Genomic DNA, 23,771 nt, shown 5'->3' with positions numbered 1-23,771 from the left:
TTTTTTTCTTTTTCTCTGTTTCTCCAGATGGTGCAACGTATAATTACGTACAAACGTACAAACAAAATAAATGCATCCAAAAAAAGTTGGATTTTTAGCATTGGGTGATCCAGGTAAATGGACCTTGATTTTACTGTAGAGTAGCACCATTGAAACAATAATTCAACACAGCCTATAATAATTTATTGTTATTATAATTATCTTTTTAAACAAGTGAAAAGATTTTCGTTGAACTAAATTAATTTATATTCTAAGATAAACCGAAATATTATATCTAAATTATTATTAAATCCATAGCTACAGATATAATTTTGTTTATCGTTTATCTATGTTTTTTCTTAAAATGCTTCATTTGTAGCCCTGCATAACATATTATTTATGTACAATAAAATAATTCGCTGCTGTCAGTGATATGTAACGATAATATTAAAATAAATAACAACTTATTTGTTTAACATGCAATTCTGAATATTATAATGTCGTGACATTGATCTTTGATAATCGCTGCGTTTCAAAATTATTCCAGCACTGATTGCAAATAAAGAAAACTATAAAAGGTAATGTATTGGACTTATCTATGAAGTGTCAATGACTTGTTATTTTATCATAATTGTCATTATTTAAACGTTTGAATGCCCTTTAATATATTAATATACATTTCCAACAATGAATAATGCACTTTCCTCTGCGGTGCGATTATTTTAAATATACCTACGTTTTATTTAATAATTACATTATTTAAGGTTAGATGTACACCAAACAAAGATATTACCTGTATTAGGTAAGACAATCACCCAAATAGTCATTAGTCCTGTTTTTAAATGATATTAATGTGTTTATTAACTTATATATTTCACGAATCTTAACTAATCTAGTGTAGTAAACTGGCCATTTTTTAACAACATAGATAAGTACTTATGTACACTCTCCACACCCATCTTAATTTATAAACTTATGAATATTTGAATTTTACCTAATTGTATGTAAGGAAATGTTGATATTTCCGAATAGACAAAAGAGCAAGAATGGTTAAATTTGTGTGTCTTTTAAATAAACAAATATTTTTTACATTTAGTAGTTGTGATAATGATCAGTTCAGTGTCCTACTTCATATTAATTTAAATGTTATGCCATTAATCCGTTCTCTGGCTTCACTTTCGTATATTGCTAAGGGTTTGTTCAACGTCTTTGGTTGAACAACTCATCAGATAGTAGGTATACTCGATTCTCTTTTTCCACGAGGAATAATATGTTACATAGGCCACCATGCAGAAAAAGATAAGGTTCACATATAAAAATTGGGTAAATGTGCCGCAGAGGTGGACATGAGATTTTATAACTTTCTTTTTAAACCAAACCTAACCTAACCTAACCTAATCTAACCTACTCCAACCTAATATTACCTCATAAAATCTTAGTTTGTGATAATGGTGTATCAAATTGTATGAAAATTTGATTATTGGATTGAAAAGCCGATGCACCGACAGAAAAAGGTATTTATTGTACTTATAATTGTCTACATGGAATAAACTGTTTTCGTAAAAAAAAAATATAAAAGCTCGTGTCCACCTCTGCGGCACAATTACCAACAATGGGAGATACTGTGCGAAAACATCTTCTTGGCTACGCTTCTAGGCGCTGTTGTCTAACTAAATGGGAGGAGCTTGTTAGTTTATAATGGAAGTGCGGTTAAAAATAGGCGGAGCATGTTAGTTCATAGTTTTAACATGTAGCCAAGAAGATGTTTTCGCACCATAGGTTCCATTACTTCGACTTAATCGACTCAAAATATAAAATTCTCGTACTCAAATAAATCGAATTTATATATAAAAATAGTTTCATAAGTTACACACATAATAAAAATAATGAATTGACATGGTTTGTGATTTAAATTAAATTTAATATAAGAATTTAATATATTCATTTAGTGTCGCTACTTGACAATAAACACACTAATTTGTGACATGTCAAGAAAAACAATATTGTAGAGAAATTCATTTATTAATTTCGGTAAACAAGTATTAAAAAATAAAAACTCAAGAGGGAATGAATTTGGAACATAAAAGCAACATAAACGTGTCAAAACAATAACAAGTCATGCATGAGTCATGAAAACCTGCGTCGTAAATTTCGCCAAATGGCAAAAATGACAATTACAATAATTTAAGGGCCATAGTGCTTTTAAATATAAATATTTTCTTCAAATCTTCTTGTTTTGTGAGTTTTCTTGAATTATGCAAAAAAAAAAGGAATAGGTATGTGTTCACCCGATTAAATAGATAGTTTTCACAGAGTGCCGACAACATTTAAAAAGATGAAATTCACATCGAAATGGACGGTTTCAGAAATGATTGACAACTGTAAAATGGTAGAAAAAGGAATGATCTATTCTTTATTATTCTATTTTATTGATTGGGGCTATTAAAATGGTAATTTATACAGTAATATTATACATACAGTTAAACCCCGATTCTACGATTTTCAAGGGACCTAAAAAATCGATAAAAGCAGGATATATAATTTTTCTTTTTTAAAAAAAACTTACATTTGCAATTTAGTTGCGAGTTATAAAAATTTCAGAATCACTGAAAGGTCAGTTGAGATTGAGCACCGACTGGACTGATCTGAGCAAACAAAACATAATAAGAAGTATCATAAACAATTCTAGTCTATTAGGATAATATTTGTGATGGGACTATAATATTTTCAAACAATGCATCATAAAAAGTATCTATAATATAATATTTAGACGATATATCGAGGAAAACGATAAATCAGGGAACCGTTAATGCGGGATTATTTAACATTGTTCTTATGGGTGTTTGGCGGGATTTTCAAAAATGAACGATCCATGCGGGAAAACGATTTATTCGAGAACGGTTGATCGGGGTTCCACTGCAGTTTATTCGACAGCTGATATGAAACATGACATCTCGCGCAATGACGTGACCATAGCCGACCATAGATTAAGGATTATTTTGCTTGGTGAAGTATTGTTTCTCTTTGTGAATTACCTCCTTTTTCTACGTGACTAGTTGTCAAAACTAAGTTTACTTATATATGTGAAAACTATTTTCTAAATACTTGAATATTTTTGTTGATGTCAATTTTTACTAGGTAACGCAATGCAATATGCGAGTAAGTCCCTCCCAAAAAAAACTGCAAAAATAAAATCGAGTGTATTAATTATTAATTTCACATTTCATAATATTTCTTAAAAATAATGGGTGTTATCTTCTTATCTAATTCGCTATCTGGATTTTATGCTACAAGCAAAATTGATTTATGTAGGTAGGTACCTATCAATTCTATGAAATGACATTATCTTCCATGTTGATACATTTATTATATTTTTTTGATTCTGGGTAAATACATTATCATTATCTACTTAATATCATCTTAATACCATCGCGGCAACTCTTTCGATAACATTGTTGAAGGGCTGAATGAGGTTTATTTGTCGTTTTTCTTCTTCACAGTAGCAGGTAAAATATCTTATAATCTACCTGCTGTCACTTTTAAAAACTTTTGCCATTATTAACACGTCTAAATGACTGATACCGCGCACTTATAAGAAACCTCAAATGCTATCAAGGTGAGGGGAATGAATACTGAAACGCGAGAGGAGGAGATTTTAGTTCTTCAAGCGACCGCACATCAACTTAAAATTTTTGCACTCTAGGTACATAATAATTTTTATTTTTATTACAGGTTTACCAACATGCAAAATACTTACAATCAGCAACAAGACATTCGTTATCGTGACATTGCAGAATCTTTACTGGCCAGTAATAGTAATATATACTCGCAAAATAGACCCCTACTCGGTAAGATGATAAATCAATTACAAGTAATATAAGTATATCTCAGTGGCGAGGAGTGGAGGGTATGCTATTTAGATCTGATATAAATAGTGCACAATAAACCTTGTCAGTCATACTTATGTATTTGTTTTCATTTAACTAATGTTACAAATTGTAGATGGTACTGGTTAGTTTTTAAAATTCATTTATACCCTGCCTATAATAGTTTAGGTATGCTATGTGCAATTCGACAAAAATAGTGCATACCTTTTCAGTAATATTTTTTTTATTTTCGTTGAATTAAGCATACATATTAGAGATGGTCGTAGTTTAAATATTTTATAGATAGATAAATATTTTTTGACTATTAATTATCTATTATGGCTTGGTTTACATAGGATTTGATTGAATTTTAAAAACTAACCAAATCTATTTGCAAATTGTAGTCTCATTTAAATGAACACAAATACTTGACTGCCAAAGTTTATGCGTGCACTATTTATGTTGAATCTTAACAGCCTTCCTCCACTCTTCGCTACTGGTATCTATGGTCAATTTATAACATTTGCATTATGCGTAATTTCACTGAATGTATACAGTTGATGGACTCTTGCATTTGTTCAATCATGAATATATTAAACGTGCAATATATATTTTCCAATATATAGGTATAATAATATGTTTCTTTAAAATATCCAAATTTAAATTGTTTTATTCTAATTTTCACTCATTTTATACAAGATTTAAAAAAACAAAAAAAAGGGCAGGAATATTTTTTTATTATTATTTAAAAAAAATATACAAAAAGAGATCGAAACTGACCCATTGTCTCCGTTGACGGTCTTCTTATCTACCGAACAATAGCTTGCAAAATGGACGAAAAATAAATTTGTATATAAATTAAAACAAAATAAACAACAGGCTTCTCAAAAAATGCTTCCATTTCGCCCATACAATCTAAAACTAGGTTTTGAATGTATAGAAACGCGTAAAAAATGTCAAATCGCTGGAAGACGTGAATTCTGGGCACGTAAAATCATGATTCTACAATATATTATGATGTTAGTATAAAGTTGGATTTGAAAATATAGGTGCATTGTCACATTCAATGTCCTCTGTAAAGAAATCTATAAGAATCCTTTGTTTTGAATATTTTTATCATGTTAAATAGTGTCTAAAATGTCAATACATATTTATATGGATGAGTGGCAATGTGTCCGCTTATGAAGTTGTGGGTCTCAGGTTCGAATCCCAAGTCTGAAAATTCAAATGTCAACAGCCAAGATCCATTCGGATTGTAGAGTCGAAAAATGGTGTCGATTGTAAATTAATGTTATATTATGAACTTATGTCAAATTCATTAATATATTACTAATTAATTTTTGCTATAGTGAGTTATTTGTGACTAATATGATTTACATTTTTAAACGTGCTTGCATTTAACACATTGGCAGTTTTTAAAAATGTCAATGAGCCAAAATTTTCAGTATAATAATTACATAATTAGTCATTATTATTAATGCTTCATGCATCATATTATATCATACTAAGTATGGTGAAATGATAAATAAACATATTTTAATATTATAAAAGTATTGGTGTAGTTTTTTTTGTTTTTTCATTGGCTACAATCTTAACGGCATCTCAAAGTGGTCTTTTAATAATCAACCTATTGGATTGGATTCAGTAGACTAGTGCTGGGTGACATTTTTTAAACATCCTAATTCTCTCCCCCCCCCTCTTACAACCCACTTTTTCTAAAGCACATGTTTTAATATTATTTAATTATTTTGGCGGATACGTACTGAAAATTTCGTAACAGCAATGACAACAATTATCGATAGACAAAGATATTGAAGGGACAGGATGCTAATAATGATACATTGTCCCATAATCAGGAATCTAACTGATTAATCGCTTCCCTCACATTTTTACGCTAAGTTATTTTTGCTGGACATTAATTCATGTTATTGGAAACTATTGAGTTCAACATAATTTTGAAGAAAATTTTCTGGAAAAGAGCGCTAGTATTATTGAATAATATTCTATATGTACCTACCTCTGCGTAAGATTCTTGGACTCATAAACACATCTTATAATTTAAAAAAAACAATCCACAAAAACCTCAAATCCACAGAAAACTATCTATCATATCTCGTAAATATCTTGTATAGAGAATATATTTTATTTTCATTTTTTTAATTTCGTAATCCTTTCAAAGACTGTGTCCTGAGAAAAGTTGTTCTGAATTTACAAGGTTTATAAGATAGACTGGCGATATGCACCGCTTTGAAATGAAAATTATTTACCTTTTTTATACTAAACTCATAGTTGAGCGAGCCAACGACTGCTGTAGAAAGTTAAGATAGCCGAGAGGAGGCCAAAACCCACCCTGAGTTGTCGTACTCCTGATGATGATCATGATTGTATGGTGTTATTGTTTCAGACCATTGTCATTCTGTCGACTTTCTATCATCTCAAGAGGTAGCGGGAGGATGGCAGCGACAAGGGCGGATGTCTTCCGTCAGAAGATTCTTCTGTCTCTACTGCACATTCGATATGCTCTTCACTGCTCTCCTATGGCTCATATGCGTCATGGTATGAAATCTAAATTACATTACAACCTTGTTATTTCCCACGGTGACCTACTTCTCTGAAGCCATGGATCAGGTCTGGCAGAAAACATATGTTTGTTTTTTTCAATGCTTGTTTGATCCATTGCAAGTACCTAATGGTTTGAGCGAAAGACTTAGAACCAGTGGCGGCCGGTGATAGTAAAATTAGGGAGTGCAAATAAAGACATGCATTTTCCTTTTCGTGGTATTGAAAAAAAATCGGCAATAGCCTTTGTGGTGGAGGTAGGCGTATGCTAAACGACGCTTACATTCACGGGCAGCATTTATTTATTGTCAAAGTTACAAAGTTCAAGCCTCTGGTATGATAAGTATGATGCAAAAGGCAATAGGTACACACTCTTTTCGATTTGTATTGTATCTAATTACACTTCATATGTGCTGATATAGTTATCACGTTTGTCACACCTAACTTCCATAAATCGTAACTGATGTAAGTATTTTAGACATGTGTCATTGAGATAAAGCCGCAAACTCCTCATTTGTCATCCCACATTATTCTCATATATGCGCTATATCATTTTTATAAATACTATGGATCATTAATTTTCCAACGGGATATTACTTGTGTTAAAAATTTGCTACTACTTTTGTATACCTCAACTCAAGAATTGCACTCCAAATGGGACTGATTTGAAAGACATTCAACGTCAAAAATAATAGTATAAGTACGTACTTACGTAAAAAGTTGTAGTACCTACATGTTATTGTGCAAAGGTTATTAACAGTATATTATATGTATTATGTTACTTACTTACTTTGCTGTAGATTTATATTAAAATTATTTACCTGTCGGTCATGCTTAGAAGCTCTCGGAGGGAGAACACTGCACAAAGCAAGCAAAGCAAGGTAAAAATTGTATGTTCATTGACCTTACATATCGGCAGCATGCAAAAAAACCGTCTACGGGCGGGCAGTACAGGTCCTCTTTAGCACATTCAACAAATGCTATGAAAGACGTACGTCATGTTATGCATCCAGCTTAGCGACCGGTCACAAATACGCCAGAAATACGTGGATGCGCGTAGAGGACGGGCGACAAATTAAAGATATTTTACAATAATTAATTATTACAATATGTAGGTATTTGAATACGTTCATATTACTACATAATACTTTGGGAGATCAGTGCACCCTTTGCTCCTATACAAGAGCCGTCCCTGCTTAGAACCATTCCTTCTATAAAAAATCTGTTAATATAACCTTCATGTAGCGAAAATAATTTACTAAATTAGTGATTTATGCTACACTATTATCGAGTTATATATATAAATAATAAAAAAAAATTAAGTCCACGTACTGACTTAGCATCTGAAGCTTGTACGTAATGTTAGCTGTTGAAATGAGAAAATGCATTCGATGTATGTAAATACGATTTTGTATTGGAATGTAGAAGTCATACAAGTGTTATTTTTATGCAATTCTAGTTAATACCTTACAGACTTTTGTATCATTGAAAATGTTCATAATATTAATATTAAATATTGAATAAAAGATTTGAAATTTTGAAATCGTAATATTGACAGAGCATAGCTATTTCATTGGCAAGACTTTGAATTTTGGCTTTAGATAATATTGCCTTTGATGATTGAGGACTTGGTTTCTTTGTTCCAGCTAACCGGCCAGTCTCTGGTGGAAATGTGGCAGAGTGAAGTTCTCGGCTATTCAATTCATTCCTCGCTCATGGACATTGTGGGTGTTGCCATTATCAGATTTATAATTTTGGTAATTGTGTACGCGGCGATACATCTCAATCACTGGTCCGTTGTGGCTGTGAGTATAATGAAATTCTACTACCTATGTTTTCTTTTTTGGATGAATTATTTGAGAAACAATACATGCCGAGAAATTAATTTTAGAGGCACCTCAGGCAGATTTATTTAAGAATTGTTAAAATACACGGAATACTCTTAATTTAATGACGCGGAATCCTGGAGTTCCGCGAAATACCATCTGAGGAATACAATGCTCCTTTGTACATATAGAACATTACAATGCTCTTAACCTTAGCGATAGATTGGGGAGCTTGCCAAACATCATGGACTTGGGGCCCGCTTCAGGATGTGGGGGTCATGGCATAACCTCTTCTAAATATAACATTCATAAAAAACTTTAACAAATTACAATCTTAATTTTGTTCCAATGTTATATTATGTACTTAAATAACATTTCCAAATATTTTTGATTGTTTCAGTTCACTACAACAGGGACTTGTGCATTTCTCATAGCTAAAGTCTTTGTCTTTGACGTGAGTATTAATAGTTGAAAATAGTTTGAAATAATTTAGTTCAAATTTTGTCACTGATAGTTATGGAGATGCCTATGTGTGCAACAGTCATAATAAGCCCGGTGTCAGCTTTGACGGGTCCACCAAATGCGCATTATTTGATATTGATCAATATTGACAGTAACCACCAATAATATTGATGGTTTGATTGGTATAATGGAGTTTGTGCAATATATTGTGCCAAATGAATGTCAGTTTAAATATATTGCGCACCTTGCTGAATACTGACCAATTTGTAAATATTATCGCACACTATTGCTGCAGTTCAGTGCAAGATTCACATGTGAAAACTCACCAATACCGATTTCCACTAATTTGATGAATGAACCATAAAGCGCGAAATATATTATGGTGCATGTAGCGTACTATCATGTGACGTCACAGTAAGCTGCCGCTACGGAAAAAAAATGTGTAATGTCGTTTTTCTTGGTGTTTAAAATGTTATCAGACTGATGCTCCCACCCCGTAGCACATTTTGAACCTTTAAATGAACATTGTCAGTTAGAACATTATCTATAAGAAAGATGTCTATTATCTATGGTCTGCGGGTTCAAAATATTATTGAATTTACAGAGACTCGTTACTAGGTTACTCCATCATTGAATATACATGGATCGTGTTCGTTCAAAATAGTCTGCAAAATGACGAAACCATAGACTAAATGTGACAGCGTGACAGTACTCGACATGCATCTCAATATTATCACAACTTTATAGTCACCACTTATATTAATCGGAAAGGGAAACAATGTTACAAAAGTTTTACTGTTTTTTTGCCATACATTTTGTATTACGTAATTCAAATTTATTTTTACAATTTCGGTAGTTTCGAATTAACGTGGTTTTCTGTAATATGATATTGATTGTGTTGTTTTGTGGTGTGAGCAGTGGACGAAACCTCAGCAGCCTCTATTCCAAGTACTCCTGGTACTGGTGTCGTTCACCCTCTCCTGGGGAGAGGCGTGGTTCCTTGACTGCAAGGTGCTTCCTCAAGAACTGCACGCCCAACAGATAATGGCCACAGTTGGTAAGCTCCATTGCATTGGTCTATGTTGTTATTTTATTATCATAGCTTGGGCGATGATTTGAAAGGTGAATTATGAATATAATTCTTTATTCGTTGGTTCGAAGCAGGCTTGTGAGTAGGTCTAAAGCGGGGATGGCGAACCTATGGCACGCGAGATTTATATATTATACCTTATATTTAAAAAATGTTTTTTTTATAAAAAAGTTTTACAAATAAATATATACTCTGAAGCACTTACTTATGTATATATAATATTAAAAAATAATGACAACATAGCCATGCGTATTTTCTTCGGTTTTTCATATTATGTTAACCAGTCGATGCGCAAACGGAAACGACAAAGTTCATGCATAAATTACAAATCGCATTGTATAAAAAATACCAGGCAAATCCTTTTCAAGATAATCATTACGTTTAATGTAAATATACAATTGCATAGGTCGGTCCTTAGAATCGGGCAATTAAAGATAAAAATATTCAATCAACAAACCTTATGCAATTAATTATCGGCAGTCATTCAAATATAATAACTGCTAAAGCAGACGTTTGATTATAAAATGTAACTATAAATATCCACGGAAAGATACTTCCTTGTCAGTTCTATCTAGATCTGCTACCAATACAACCGCACATAATATAATCGTTCGATTTGAAAATCGAATGCTGTCTAAATTCCTAATATGAAATATAAGACTCCTTCTATCAATCATTCAAAGATAGAGTTGTTGTTTTTTGTATCTGACATTCTTAATTGTAAATATTAACCTGTGAATAGACATGAGCATGACATCAATTGAATTGAAATTCTTATTCTACTTTTGCAAAAGTTAAGTTATGGTTTTTAGTGTATATCTATGAGCAATGTATTTTTTTATCTCTAGAAAATATCATTAAAATATTCTTATTTTCTGTAGGCGCCACTCAAACCTCTGGCGTAGTTCCGTACAACCGTTTGGGTGGACCGTCCGACATAGGCAGCATAGCGGACTTCTACAGCCCCACTGAGAGCCCTGACGGCAGTCCGCGTTTCGGGCGGAGGGCCATAGAACAGACACCGAATTTGGTGAGTCAAATATTCATTTTTGGTAACACTATTAAAGCTTTTTCCTTTTCTCTGTACTGTATAAGATCTTTTAACGTTGGCAGTCACTGTGTGAAGATCTACTTATCATGTGGTGCTCGGAACAAGTCCTTACCCGAAGAATTCTTGACCAAACACGGATATTTATGAGTCAGAATAGTTATCATTGTCAACTCAACTACATCCTTAATTCTTACCTCCTAGATTGCATGTAGCAGGTAGCTCCAACCTGTCCAGTCATTCTCAAGATATACGATCTTATACCTTGTTTACACATGCATGGATTTACTGTTGACAGTCTTTATTTCTTGTGGTCATAATAAGAAAATGCATGTGTATACGTATTATTGTGCAAGTTACAAGATTGCATGCATGGTTAAAAAAAGTTCGGAAGCTTCTGAATTTTCACACAATAATTAGTAGGGTGTGCATGAGATATTGGCGAATCTGCCGGAAGAAATACGAACTACACCGTATGGAATATTTTGACGTCTACCGATTACCTACGAACTTGTCGGAATCTGTCCGAACCTGTCTGTATCTGTCAAATGCTACCATACGATTACAACATAGCGTTTCGCTTACGCTTGAAAAATGAGATTGGAGAGACAGTCAGCACTTTTACATGCAAACAGTTATTATCGCGATAGCTTAAAATACACACTATTGGTGCAAGTAAATCCATGCACTTGTACAGGCGCTTATATATTGTCTCACCACAAAAAGTGATTCTTTTTGTTCACCAACACGTATCAAGTAGTGTCAGTAATTCTGTATGTCTATGAGACTAAGAGCAGTTTCACACGGGACACGTGAGATTCCGCATTTACATATAAATGAATGCGACACTCATGTGTCCCCTTCTGAACGCATTATGTGTAAATGTGGAATCTCACCACACCGGTGGCGCCACACAGGTGTCCCTGTCTAAGATCATCCATTGTAAAGTACAGCATATTACAGTAAAACCTCGTTAATAAGAACATGGATAATTCGAAATTCGCTGTACTTCAAAATTTTCGCGAAAAAAAAGTCCCTAGAACATTATTTTCACATAAACCATACCTTTAATTCGAATTTCGTAATTTGAAATGATTTCAGGGTCCTGGCATATAAAAATATTCAATAAATCGTAGTAAAGTTCACTATTTCATGAGCCAGTCATTGAAAATTTTGACAGACTTTTCTTAAAACATCATAAATTACTTATTTTATGAAGGTAATAAAAATAATCCTGACATTTTATGACCCATTGAACACACACAGTGGTATGTCATCAGAGGCACAAAGGAAAAATGATAACTCACATTTTTCAGGGCTGTAGGTATTTAATTGTTGATTGTGTATTGGATTTCACATAGTTTTAGTAGAGAAACAATGCCAAACAATTGTGTTGACAAATTGGAAAAATAAAAAATATTTCGTATTTTTTTATAATTCTAGCTCAACACATGGTGGTAAATACCTACCTACATTACTTGGTACTTCAATTAATGGAATAATGCCACATGGTATATATTTGCACAGATTTTAATTTGAAAGAATTGTATCGGAAATTTGGTAGGCAAATCTTTGATCGTAAACAAAAAGAATGAAAATCAAAATTTTTTTTTTGAAAATATTATTTTCCCCATACATTTCATATTTCGGTCACGTAGAATTTGTATTAACGAGGTTTTACTGTATGTAATAAATCCTGTATGAACCATAAACAAGGCGAATGATTCAATATTGACTAAATATGTTCAAAATAATAACATGGCGTCGGATTGGTATATTGGGTGTTGGCGGACACTACTAACTACACGGTCCAATCACCTCATTTGGGATCTCATGACCCTCCTTTACGTTTCTGATTTATCGAGTAGTCAAATGGGTAGTAGGATGTATTCCATTTTGAGAGATGGCCTGTCCAACGCAGTCTTTCTATTTGAGACAATTTAGGGATCACAGTACAATGAATATCTATAGATCGTGGTTGTACCGCTCTTGCAATATACTCCTAACCATGGTATGAATGACTCCCCACTAAGTGATTATTTAGCATTTATCTTAATAAATACCTTATCTAATGATGAAGAAATTAAATTTTAATTAGTTAACTACAGTCGAACTCGGTTATTACGATCTCGGACATAGCAAGATCTGGGATGTAATGAGGAAACATTCGTTGACATTTTGGTTTATGATTTTCTCCATACATTTATTGACTATTATAACGAGCAACTTATCGGGTATAATTGTTGTTTTCGCCGACAATAATGAAAAAGTATCCACGCATATGGTTGAAAAATCCAAGGTTTATGAAGTCCGTAGGTACCTACCAGCGTTCATTACAATAAACAACTTCTTTTGTAGTTTATGAAGGCCATGCTTGTTTCGGGGATTTTTACGATGGTTTTCAGATTTTTTATTTTTGACTTTTTGTGTAATGTTACCGCTCATTTAAAAATACCTATTCTCTGATATAACGAGTACCGCTTATAACGAGTAAATTCAGTCGGTCCCATCTTCCTCGTAATAACCAAGTTCGACTGTATTAGTATTTGACGTAATACCTAAATACCACATTATTGTAGATTTATAATTACATTTTTATAATATGTATATAGGTAGGCTTACCATACGTCCCGGTTTCACATATTGGTCCCGGCGTCCCGGCCAGTTCGGAATTTTGTCCCGGCTGTTATTCCGCATATGAATGATTGGCAATAATACATTATTATGATTGGCCGTAGACATAAGACACATTTTGTAAGTGTTACTAACAACACTTCAAATAGAAAAGAAGTAAAACTAGTGCCTGTTGTTGTTATATACTTTTTACCATTGGAAGGTATGCACGTAAAACTGCTGGATTTTGAGTCTGTTCACGGCGAGACATCGGAAATGTTGACTGAAAACATAATTTGAACAGTTTGTCGTCATGAGATTGATAAAATGATTGCATTTTGTAGTGACTATTGTAACATGAATTTTGGAGGCATTTTAATAACGTTTACAGCCGACTCAAACAAGTAGTTACATCGTCGGCATTAGATGTGGAGCACATATTATGCACAATACACTTCAATCTGCTGTGGATGGTCTGCCAATTGAAATTGAAGCTCTTGTTTTGATAATATATAAATATGTTCATATCTACACAGTTCGAGTAACTCAATTGGCCATTTCGGCATTACGTGCAACTTTTTTTTATTAGAGAATTAAAAAAAAAATGAAATGTTAAAAAAAGTTCATTCCAGCGAGAAGTATGACTAGTACAATAAATAAATAAAATAATTTAAATTTCTGCTGCAGCAGAATTCTTCTTTTCATAGTAAAACAATTTTTAGTGGTTAAATTTGTTTCTTTGACCTATCTCCCATTCTTGTCCCAGTTTAGAGTTTCATAATAATTATGGTAAGCCTATATATAGGTATATTTCAAATCACGGAGGTAATGATGCCATCTATATGTAATGTAATCTTAATAATTGCAGTAATCAATTGTAATTGATTTTTGGGTTTTCACCGAGTGTATTTCTTCCTTCTTTCCTCGACGTTTCGGGCTCGTTGCAGAGGATATGTGTTATTATGAAGTCTAGTGTAGGTGTATGAATGCAAACGCCACTCTAAGAATGCCAAAAGGAATCCGACTAGCTAAGAGCAAATATTGCTCAGAGTAATCGGCATGATAACCAGAGACACCGGGTCCAATATTGGATTTCGCTGACAGTGCCGGAAGCTATGACTTTTTTTAACTATGCCCTATTCATAGTTTCATCATCCCTATTAATATTTTCAGGGTTTCTTTGGACTTCGATGACCTCCTTTACCAATTGGGAGAAATATCCCTTATTCCGATCCAGTATATAGGTTTCAAAGTAAAATTTGTGTCCTGTGTTCATTGTCAGTGCAACTGCTGACACCGTGTAGTGTTTTAATCGGTATGCCCTCTCGTGTTCACTTACACGTCTTTTTACTGTTCGAGTAGTTTGGCCTATATATTTCGTTGGGCATCCGTGACAACTTATCTGGTACACACCTGCCGAGTCCAGAGGCTTATTTTGTTGTCAACTCTATCTCTATTGACACTGGCATTAATTGTACCCAACTAATACAATCAACCGCTAGCGGTGGTGATTTTGCCAGTCATCCGTCCCTCATATTAATCTGCAGCATAAATGTTTAAATGTATTGCTTCTATAGCATGTGCGTTTCGTTTATACTATAATAGGTTTGAAAAAATCATTGCTAGAGTCATGGTGCCCAATCAATACCGGCAAGTTTTCCAGTCGATAGTAGTAGTATCTACTAACAAACGATGCAGAAGAGTGGTTTGAATCTTTGCTTACTTGACTGCATCAAAAGTTTTTCGAAAAAGTCAATAGATGGCTGAAAATATTAGATTAATTACGGCCCGGAAAAAAAACCGGAAATTTCCGGGTCCGGTATTAAAAGGAATAAACATTAATCACGGAAATTTCCGGGTCCGGTATGATAAGGGTATCATACTGTCATCCTTTTTATGTATCGACGCCGATTCATTGCGTTTCTTATAATAATACATTTGTATTAAATATATGTACCGATGTATATCTACCTATTATTTAATCTTATCAATGATATAATAATATATAGGTAGGTGTCTATTAATATTAGGTACCTACCTAGGTATGTTAGTTAGTAGATAAGTTAGTTTATGTGAAAGCATTGTTTTAATGCGGAAATGTCTTTCTTTATAATAATTGTATAAGGGAATTATTGGTTGTATGGAATACTGGTTTGTAATATATGATCCCACCATCTGAAAAGTGTAGTGGTGAATGGTGGAGGTAGGCTGTCAAGATCCAACATAAATAGTGCACACTAAATTTTGTCAGTCAAACGTATTTGTTTTCATTGAACTAATAATAGAAATTGTAGTTGGTGCTAGTTAGTTTTTAAAATTCAATTAAACCTTGCCTAACCAAACCAGAATAGTTTAGGATGCTATGGGCGATCTGACAAAATAGTGCATACTTTTTCTGTTATACGTATTTGTTTTCATTGAACTAAGACTACAATGTGTATGTAATGTTTGCTAGTTTTTAAAATTCAATCAAACCTTGCCTAATCCAAGCCATAGTAGATTATAGTCAAAAAATATTCGTTTATCTATAAAATATCTTTAATTATGCCATTAAACCAAACCTAATTAGATATTTTATAGACAGAAGAATGTTTTTTATCGAGTACAGTTTGGTTAAGCAGGGCATAATGAATTAAAAAAAAAAACTAACTTAACAGCATCTGTAATAATATGTATTCTTAAACACGCGCTTTAACATGATCTTACTCCCTACTTCAGTTTTAGTTTGTCAATTTATGGCTACGGCCGTATATTGTAGCTTAACCATTGGGGAAAGCCAAAAGAAATGGCGTATTTCAAAAAAACACTACCTTATTCTTAGGTCAAAAATTATTATAAAGCAATCATTATTCGTGGGATGTTTATCACACTTGAATGGTCAAAGACATAGCTTATAAGTAGTATCTTTAGAATTATCTTCAAATGTGTTAATCTTGCCCATTTTTTGAATAATAAAATGCCTAATTCTTGTCAAATTTGGGATCACAGAGATTATCAATATAATTTTTTATCGTAAATATTTCACTATAATAATATCGACATAAATTATACTAATGGTTTTATAAATGCGTTTAAAAATTAATAAATGTAAAAAATCTTAACACCACTGCACATGCATGTACTGAAATATGATTATATTCTAAAACATTAGAGCGAGAGGTTGAAAAGAATACTATTTTATGTAATAAAAATACTTTATGCAGTCATCAAATGTTTAAAATAAATATAAAGGATAATAAGGCTTCAAAATTATATAAATAGATTTACGTTTAAGGAATGGCCAGGATCATGCTTTGAAAATGCAATAAAAGCTCCATTTTGACCTACGCTGAGCATGTCCCCCCTTAATTCAACGAAAATAAATAACTGTGACAGAAAAAGTATGCACTATTTTTATTGGATCGCTCATAGCATACCTAAACTATTCTGATTTTGTTTAGGCAGGGTTTAATTGAATTTTAAAAACTAACTAGCGCCATCTGCAAATTGTATTCTTAGATCAATAAAAAGAAATACATTTGTCTAACAAAATTTAGTGTGATTTTAACAGCCTACCTCCACCCTTCTCCACTGTGACTATCTGCATGTGCACTATTTTTTTCAGTAACTCTTAAATTTAATGATAAAAAACTGTTATGACAGTCGAATGATCTACCACTAAGCCACAAATCTTATTTCATTATTCCTATCTCATTGGATTATTCATGAAGCGGTCTCTGGTTGCAGTCAATATAATTATGCACAAGATCAATTGGTTGTAATTCTATAATTGGTAATTTAATACTATGCTTATCGAGAATAATTCTATTAGGCAGTCTGTATTGAACAAGGACCTTGTTTAATACTCAGTGTTCCCTCAGTCTATTCTTCATCATAATAATAACCCTTTACCGTTAATGCAGACCAGCGGCGAAGGGTGGAGGAAGGCTGTTAAGATCCGCCTTAAATAGTGCACACTAAACTTTGTCAGTCATACATATTTGTTTTCATTGTAATAAGAATGCAATTTACAGATGGTTAGTTTTTAAAATTCAATTAAAAGTCAAAAAATACTCGTCTATCTATAAAATATCTAAAATTGTGCAATTAAGTAATACATCACTTTGGATCTATTATAGTTTGGTTTTATGCAGGGTTTAATGAATTTAAAATAATGAACCAAAAATATGTGCATCATGTATTCTTAATCCAACGAAAACAAATACGTTGAATGAAAAAGTGTGCACTATTTTGTCGTATCGCCCAAAGGCAGGATTTAATTGATTTTTAAAACCTAACCAACACCATCTGTAAATTATTATAGTCTTGGTTCAAAAACAAATACATATGATTAACAAAGTTTAATGTGCACTATTTATGGCAGATCTTAACAGCCTACCTCCACCCTTCGCTACTAATGCAGACCTTTCAAATGTATTTCCATTTTCAATTTTCTATAGCGCACTTATGTAATTATTTCATACTTAATTGTTTTCATTGTAAATTATTTAAAAAAAATCTATCTATACAATCCCTAAGATTGTGTATGATTTAATGGTAAACTTTTAATAATAATTGACCTTCAGAAAATACACAGGAAAAGCCATGTGATATTTTTTTTAGTTATTGGTAACATAGCACTGTTTCAAGGGCTTATTTAATTAACTTTCAATGCAACCTAACTGGTTTTTTTTGTTGGTTGCCAAACTGATTTTTTTAACTTTGGAATACATTTTAACATGTATCTGTTTAGACGTGAATTATTGATCACTATATAATATTGTATAGTGGAACCATTTAACTATGAATATGCCACAGATGCAATTCATTCACGTGTACTGAAAATAGGCGGGTGCTAGTGTGATTTTTGTCTATTATTGTTATTGTCAACTGTGGTTACATCGCACCTAATGTATCACTTTGTCTCATATTGACGCCCCTCCCATTAAATCTTGTTTCGTGTCAAAACTGTCATACCTCACAGTAATGAGAAGTTGAGAATTAAAGGGGTATATGTGCTTTAACTAAATGTGTATATGAATATTTAACAATACACTCGTATTTGCTTAGAAATTCTATATAACCATTATTAACATTTTGTAAATAAACGGTGGCTCTCAGATTGACTTTTCTTCATGTTTTTTAGGTGTTTTTATTGTTGTTTAGTGCCAAATCATTCATGCACAAAATTTTATTCATAACAGTTATGGAATGTAATTAAATTTTAGGGATAAAATCCTTAAAAATTTTCATATGGAGTAGTCACTGTTCAATCTATGAGAGTGTATAATGTGGAATACCGAATGTCCTTGAGTGAGTTTTGGACCATTCAAAACTCTGTTTTAGGTCCTAAGGCTTTCTTAACCTTTTTGAGCTGCAATTTCGTGACCCAAGAAAAGTTTAATAAAATAATACTTACAGATAAAATGTTGTAATACGCTTTGAAGCTCATCAGATCTTTGTGTTGTGATTGGTTGCACCTTAGGTAATTTTCAGGGTGCAGTCCGCTTCGCAATTTGATTTTGTTATAGTTTGAGTTGAAACTGTCTTGCACAAAGTATGGTGTTGAGAAGTCAGTAGTAAATTCAGTGCTTTGTATATGAATGTTGGCTTTTCGTTTTAAAATTCAACCAGAATCCATACAAATTCTATGCACCTACTTTTGTGAAAACTGTACGTCTTGTAGGTTCAAAATGCTGAAAAAAACTTCATCGTAGCAATGAAATTTGTACCCAATTATATTTGAAAATTTCTCATACATACCTCATAGCGAATTCGGGTCTATTGAATACCGAGTAGCTGTTGCTTTCGGTTCGTATTGGCTCGAAAGGTTTGCACGTCTGTAACGTCTCGTACGTTAACTCAAAAATATTGTTTTCGCGACTAACTCAATATGCCGATTTTGGGTTGCGAGCCAAAGGTTAAGAACCGCTGATTTACGATATTAGAAAACGTTGATTATTATTTGTTTACTTCGGTATTAGGAAAAAGGTGGAAAGTTGCAGCCCTTTTTACAAAGTTTTGCGAATTCTCGCAGAACTCTGGGAATCACAGATTCATCCACTTAAATCCATTAGCCTAATGATACTCAACCTTTTTTTTCTTCGGGCCAAATACATATATTTGTAAAGTAACGCGGGCCGCATCACTACTGGTGTGACGAAAAAAATCCCCCCTTTTTTACAAAACATTTTTGAGATTTTAAAAATTATGCATGTTTTTTTAAATTAATCGTGTCACTAGCTGTGCGTCAAAGTCGAAACGAATCTCAAGATATACGAAATTCCTGATAATAAATGTGTTTCGGGCCGCACATAAAAGCTTAAAGGGCCGCAGGTTGAATATCGCTGCATTAGCCTCTCACATCTTAATTATTTTATTGTCGAACTTTCTTGACGTACGTTATAATTGTATAGTTTGTCGTTTTGATGCTTAAATATTGTCAAAATTGCTTCAGTTATCAATATATTCCACTGGCGTGAGGTGAGTTTAGATGGGAATTGTTTTATATTTTTTTGATAATCCGGTCTTTTCAAGTCGTTCGGTAGACTCCTCATTATTCCCACTGCATTTGTCTCCTTTATTACTTTTTATTTGTATACAAGAGGTAAACTACGGTATGTCTATATTAGCTACTCTACTGTAAAAAAATACGGTATTAGAAAATCATAATATGGGCCTCCACAGAGTGGAGGTTGTATTAACAGATTTTTGTATTTACGGAAATTGATGTCAGCCACTTATTCTCTATTAGGCCCATACTCTCGGACAAAACACTCATTGAAAAAAATGGCATGTGAATTTGAATAAGCCTGACACGTTACCGCTCGGGCATCGTGAGCGGACGCCGTGGACTTGACAGTAACTTTATAGGAGACAAATTATTTAGGTATTTATGGCGCATTAAACACCCGCCCGCCTCGTAATTCAAAGCACACAGGTAAATACTATAGGCGAAGAGGTGTTGCGCTGGACACGGTGAGTGATTTCTGGCGAGAATACGTCGCTTAACGCACTTTGGCCACAAGCGCCCCGATCCGCTTGTTTTGACGGGCTTTATCGCTAAGAGCTTGTCCAGATGACACGTGTCTCGCCGCGAGTGTATGTGGAGAGCTCAATGAAGTCACCTGTACCACGAGCGTGCGCGAAAAATGACACGCGGCGATTACATGTGGACGGCTCAATGAGGACACACGTATCTGGAATGCGCGCTAGTCAAATCGCGCCATCTGGACAAGGCCTTAGTGATAAATGTACCTACATTATTTTTCTATTAAGTATATATTTTTTGTTTTGTGTTATTTCTGTTTATAACTTATAACACATTTTTTTTCTTTTTTATTGAAAGCTTTTTGAGTTACAGCCATTTATCTTATTATGGGAAGACACAAAATAAAATTGTGACGTGATAATAACTCACCAAATATCGACTTACTGTAGTTTACCTCTCATATGTAGATATTTTTTCTTACTCACTGTACCTATGTACTTATTATTTGCTTTGTGACTTGGTCTTTTTTGTTTGTTTTGATATACATACATCGAAATGCTATATTTTGATTATATATGTGGTATAATGACGTGTAATGTCCACAATTTATTAAAGTATATAAATTGAATTGAATGATCATCGAAGTCATAAAAATAATCTCTTTATGTCGCCGTCACCGTATATGATCCCATAGCATAAGTACGTAACCCCCTTGGGTCCATATTATAATCCGATATGAAAGAAATCCTATGATATATCGTATACGGAAGAGTTGAGAAGTCGTCTCAGCAGATTCCTTTAATCTCCTATTGCTTGCTATATTTTTTAGGCCGAAGAATAATCAAAAATATTTGTTTATTTCGCCGCTAATTAAGAAGATAGCGGTGCTGATTTTTGAGGTCATTTTTATTTACAAAAATGGCGTGTTCGGTGAGATACTATTAAAAATCAGTCAACCAAACCGAGATAGAAAAGTTTCGCGTCCTCTACGGTCAATCCTCGCTTATGTGTGCGTATCAGAGATGGAAATGGAACCGTAACCGAAACCTGAGAACCTTTGAATATTTTTGGAACCCGAAACGTTGATTCCGAATCTTTAGAACTTTGAACCGTAACTTCGTAAAATATCAGGTTTCCGGAGGTCCAGAGTTGTATTTTTAATTTTTAGTTTACTGTAATTTTTGTTCATGTTTCAAAATAGGTATACGTTCGACGTTTGTTTTATATACAAGTTCAATATAATACTATATAAATCGGGAATGGGACGACTGGACTCCGGACAATTGGACGCCGCACTGTCGTAGACACGTATACAGAACGTAGACGAGGTATTTTAATCAGTTTCTATCTACTACTTTGTAGTTTTAATTCATTTTACTCTTAACATAATGTATTCTTTATTGCGGATTGAGAATTACCACGCCTAAGGCTTTATATGAAATAAAAAACTCTTTTTTCGTTGGAACTTAAACATATGCACGATTAAATCATTATTTACGTCTGCATATTTACATTCTCACCAACTATTAAATCATAATATAATCATTTAAATATAAATAATAATATTGAATATTTTTTTTAAAGTACCTATAAGTACCTAACGTCTATTTATTTTCGAATTCCGTGGCGTCAAGTTGTCCGGTGCCAAATCGTCATATACCCTATAAATCGTATTGTCACTTCACCTGTATATCAACAAATACTTTTGTTTTGAACGAGTTTTGAAAAAAAAATATCTACAATATGTAGGTATAAGTAAGAATGTAATTGATTTGATGGGATCGAACCCTATTCGATTTTTCGATTGGAACCTAATTCGGAAGTGAACTTTATTAATTTGTTCAAACAGCTCTTGTGCATATGTATTCGGTTTTCTATTATTAATGCCCGCACGAAATTTATGTGTTTCCGTTTTATTCAATGACAAACACCATTGGTAATAGCTTCCTATATTATTTGTTTTATCAATAATAATTATTCATTGCACGCTTGTCTGGACCTTTCGGTGTACTATGCAGAGGTCGAAGTGGAGTTTTCGCGAACCGGAATGATGTTTTTTTTAATTTTTTATAAACATCTGCATACAGCATAATGTATTTTTTTAAAATTTTGGTTAAAATACAATTACGGCGCAAACGGGGGCAGACAATACTATTATTATTGCCTATGTAGATACTTATATGTAGGCTTTTAGGTTTGTGATGGACCTCGATTGCAATGGTAATATGTGCTAATCGAGTGTAGACCCATTATTAAAACAATTATAGACAAGACACTTTTTTAAAACCCATTTTTATTACACAATATTATAGTCCTCGGCCATTTATGATTTTACGTGGGATTTTGAAATTGGTCGACTATCTGAAATACATTCCTTAGGTACTTTACGATCATGGTTTACCAAGTATTGAATTTTTCCATGAATGTCAAAACAGTCGCCATTTTGGATTTAAGACGTCACCCAGGTCACCTGTCACGATATCAAGCAAAACACCTGGTAAGCTGTGGCGAGGGGTGGGAGTTATGCTATTAAGATTCGACATAAATAGTGCACACTAAACTTTGACAGTCATACTTATTTGTTTTCGTTTAACTAAAACTACAATTTGCAGATGGTGCTGGTTAGCTATTAAAATTCAATTAAACTCTGCCTAAACCAAACCATAATAGTTTAAGTATGCTATGGGTGATCCGACAAAATAGTACTTACACACTTTTTCAGGCATACTTATTTGTTTTCGTTGAATTAGGAATATATTTATTATTGTTTTAGTTTTGCTATAGTTTTTTTTTAATTTCATTAAGCCTTGCCTTAACCAAACCATAATAGTTAAAAATATTCTTCTATCTATAAAATAACTTAAATTATGTATGGTTTAATGGCATAATTTTGGATATTTTATAGATAAACGAATATTTTTGAATCGCCAGGATTTAATTGATTTTTAAAAACTAGCAAACACATCTACACATTTTAGTCTTAGTTCAATGAAAACAAATACATTTGGCTGAGAAAGTTTAGTGTGCACTTTTTATGTTGGATGTTAACCTCCACCCTTCGCCACTGCTGGTAAGCCATGATTGTAAAGTAAGTGGTACATAATAAAATATGTATGTATTTTAGGTAGTCATTCAATTTCATCATTCAAGATTCTATAGACTATTATTCAATAATTATACACGTCTCAGGACTACTAATAATAGTATTTTTTTTCAATTAGTCAAACAGTTCAATCTAAAACATCGTGAAATAAGTTATTTCAAGAATATTTTTTTTGAATTCGAATATATTTGCTTTACTGTTAAATAATATGTAATTGTATACAATTGGTTGCCATGCCCTGAGTAATTTAATATT

The 23,771-nt window shown here is 33.0% G+C and overlaps 1 protein-coding gene across 1 annotated transcript in view; it reads left to right on the top strand.

Annotated features, from left to right (window-relative positions):
• Window positions 1–369: 369 nt before the first annotated feature.
• Window positions 370–23,771, top strand: part of Start1 (Steroidogenic acute regulatory protein-like) — a 44,334-nt gene continuing 20,932 nt past the window's right edge. The window contains exons 1-7 of the mRNA XM_085942823.1: window positions 370–557; window positions 3,712–3,827; window positions 6,250–6,401; window positions 8,051–8,209; window positions 8,631–8,684; window positions 9,611–9,749; window positions 10,664–10,812. Coding sequence (XP_085798949.1) covers window positions 3,722–3,827; window positions 6,250–6,401; window positions 8,051–8,209; window positions 8,631–8,684; window positions 9,611–9,749; window positions 10,664–10,812 — 759 coding nt within the window. The 5' untranslated portion in view covers window positions 370–557; window positions 3,712–3,721. The remainder of the gene's footprint in view (window positions 558–3,711; window positions 3,828–6,249; window positions 6,402–8,050; window positions 8,210–8,630; window positions 8,685–9,610; window positions 9,750–10,663; window positions 10,813–23,771) is intronic.

This window comes from Rhyacophila brunnea, unplaced genomic scaffold, assembly GCF_057557595.1.
Source record: "Rhyacophila brunnea isolate RB1 unplaced genomic scaffold, BYU_Rbru_1.0 scaffold_15, whole genome shotgun sequence".
NCBI lineage: Eukaryota > Metazoa > Arthropoda > Insecta > Trichoptera > Rhyacophilidae > Rhyacophila > Rhyacophila brunnea.
The sequence above is the reverse complement of the archived record's forward strand: the minus strand, read 5'-3'. Positions and strand labels throughout refer to the sequence as shown.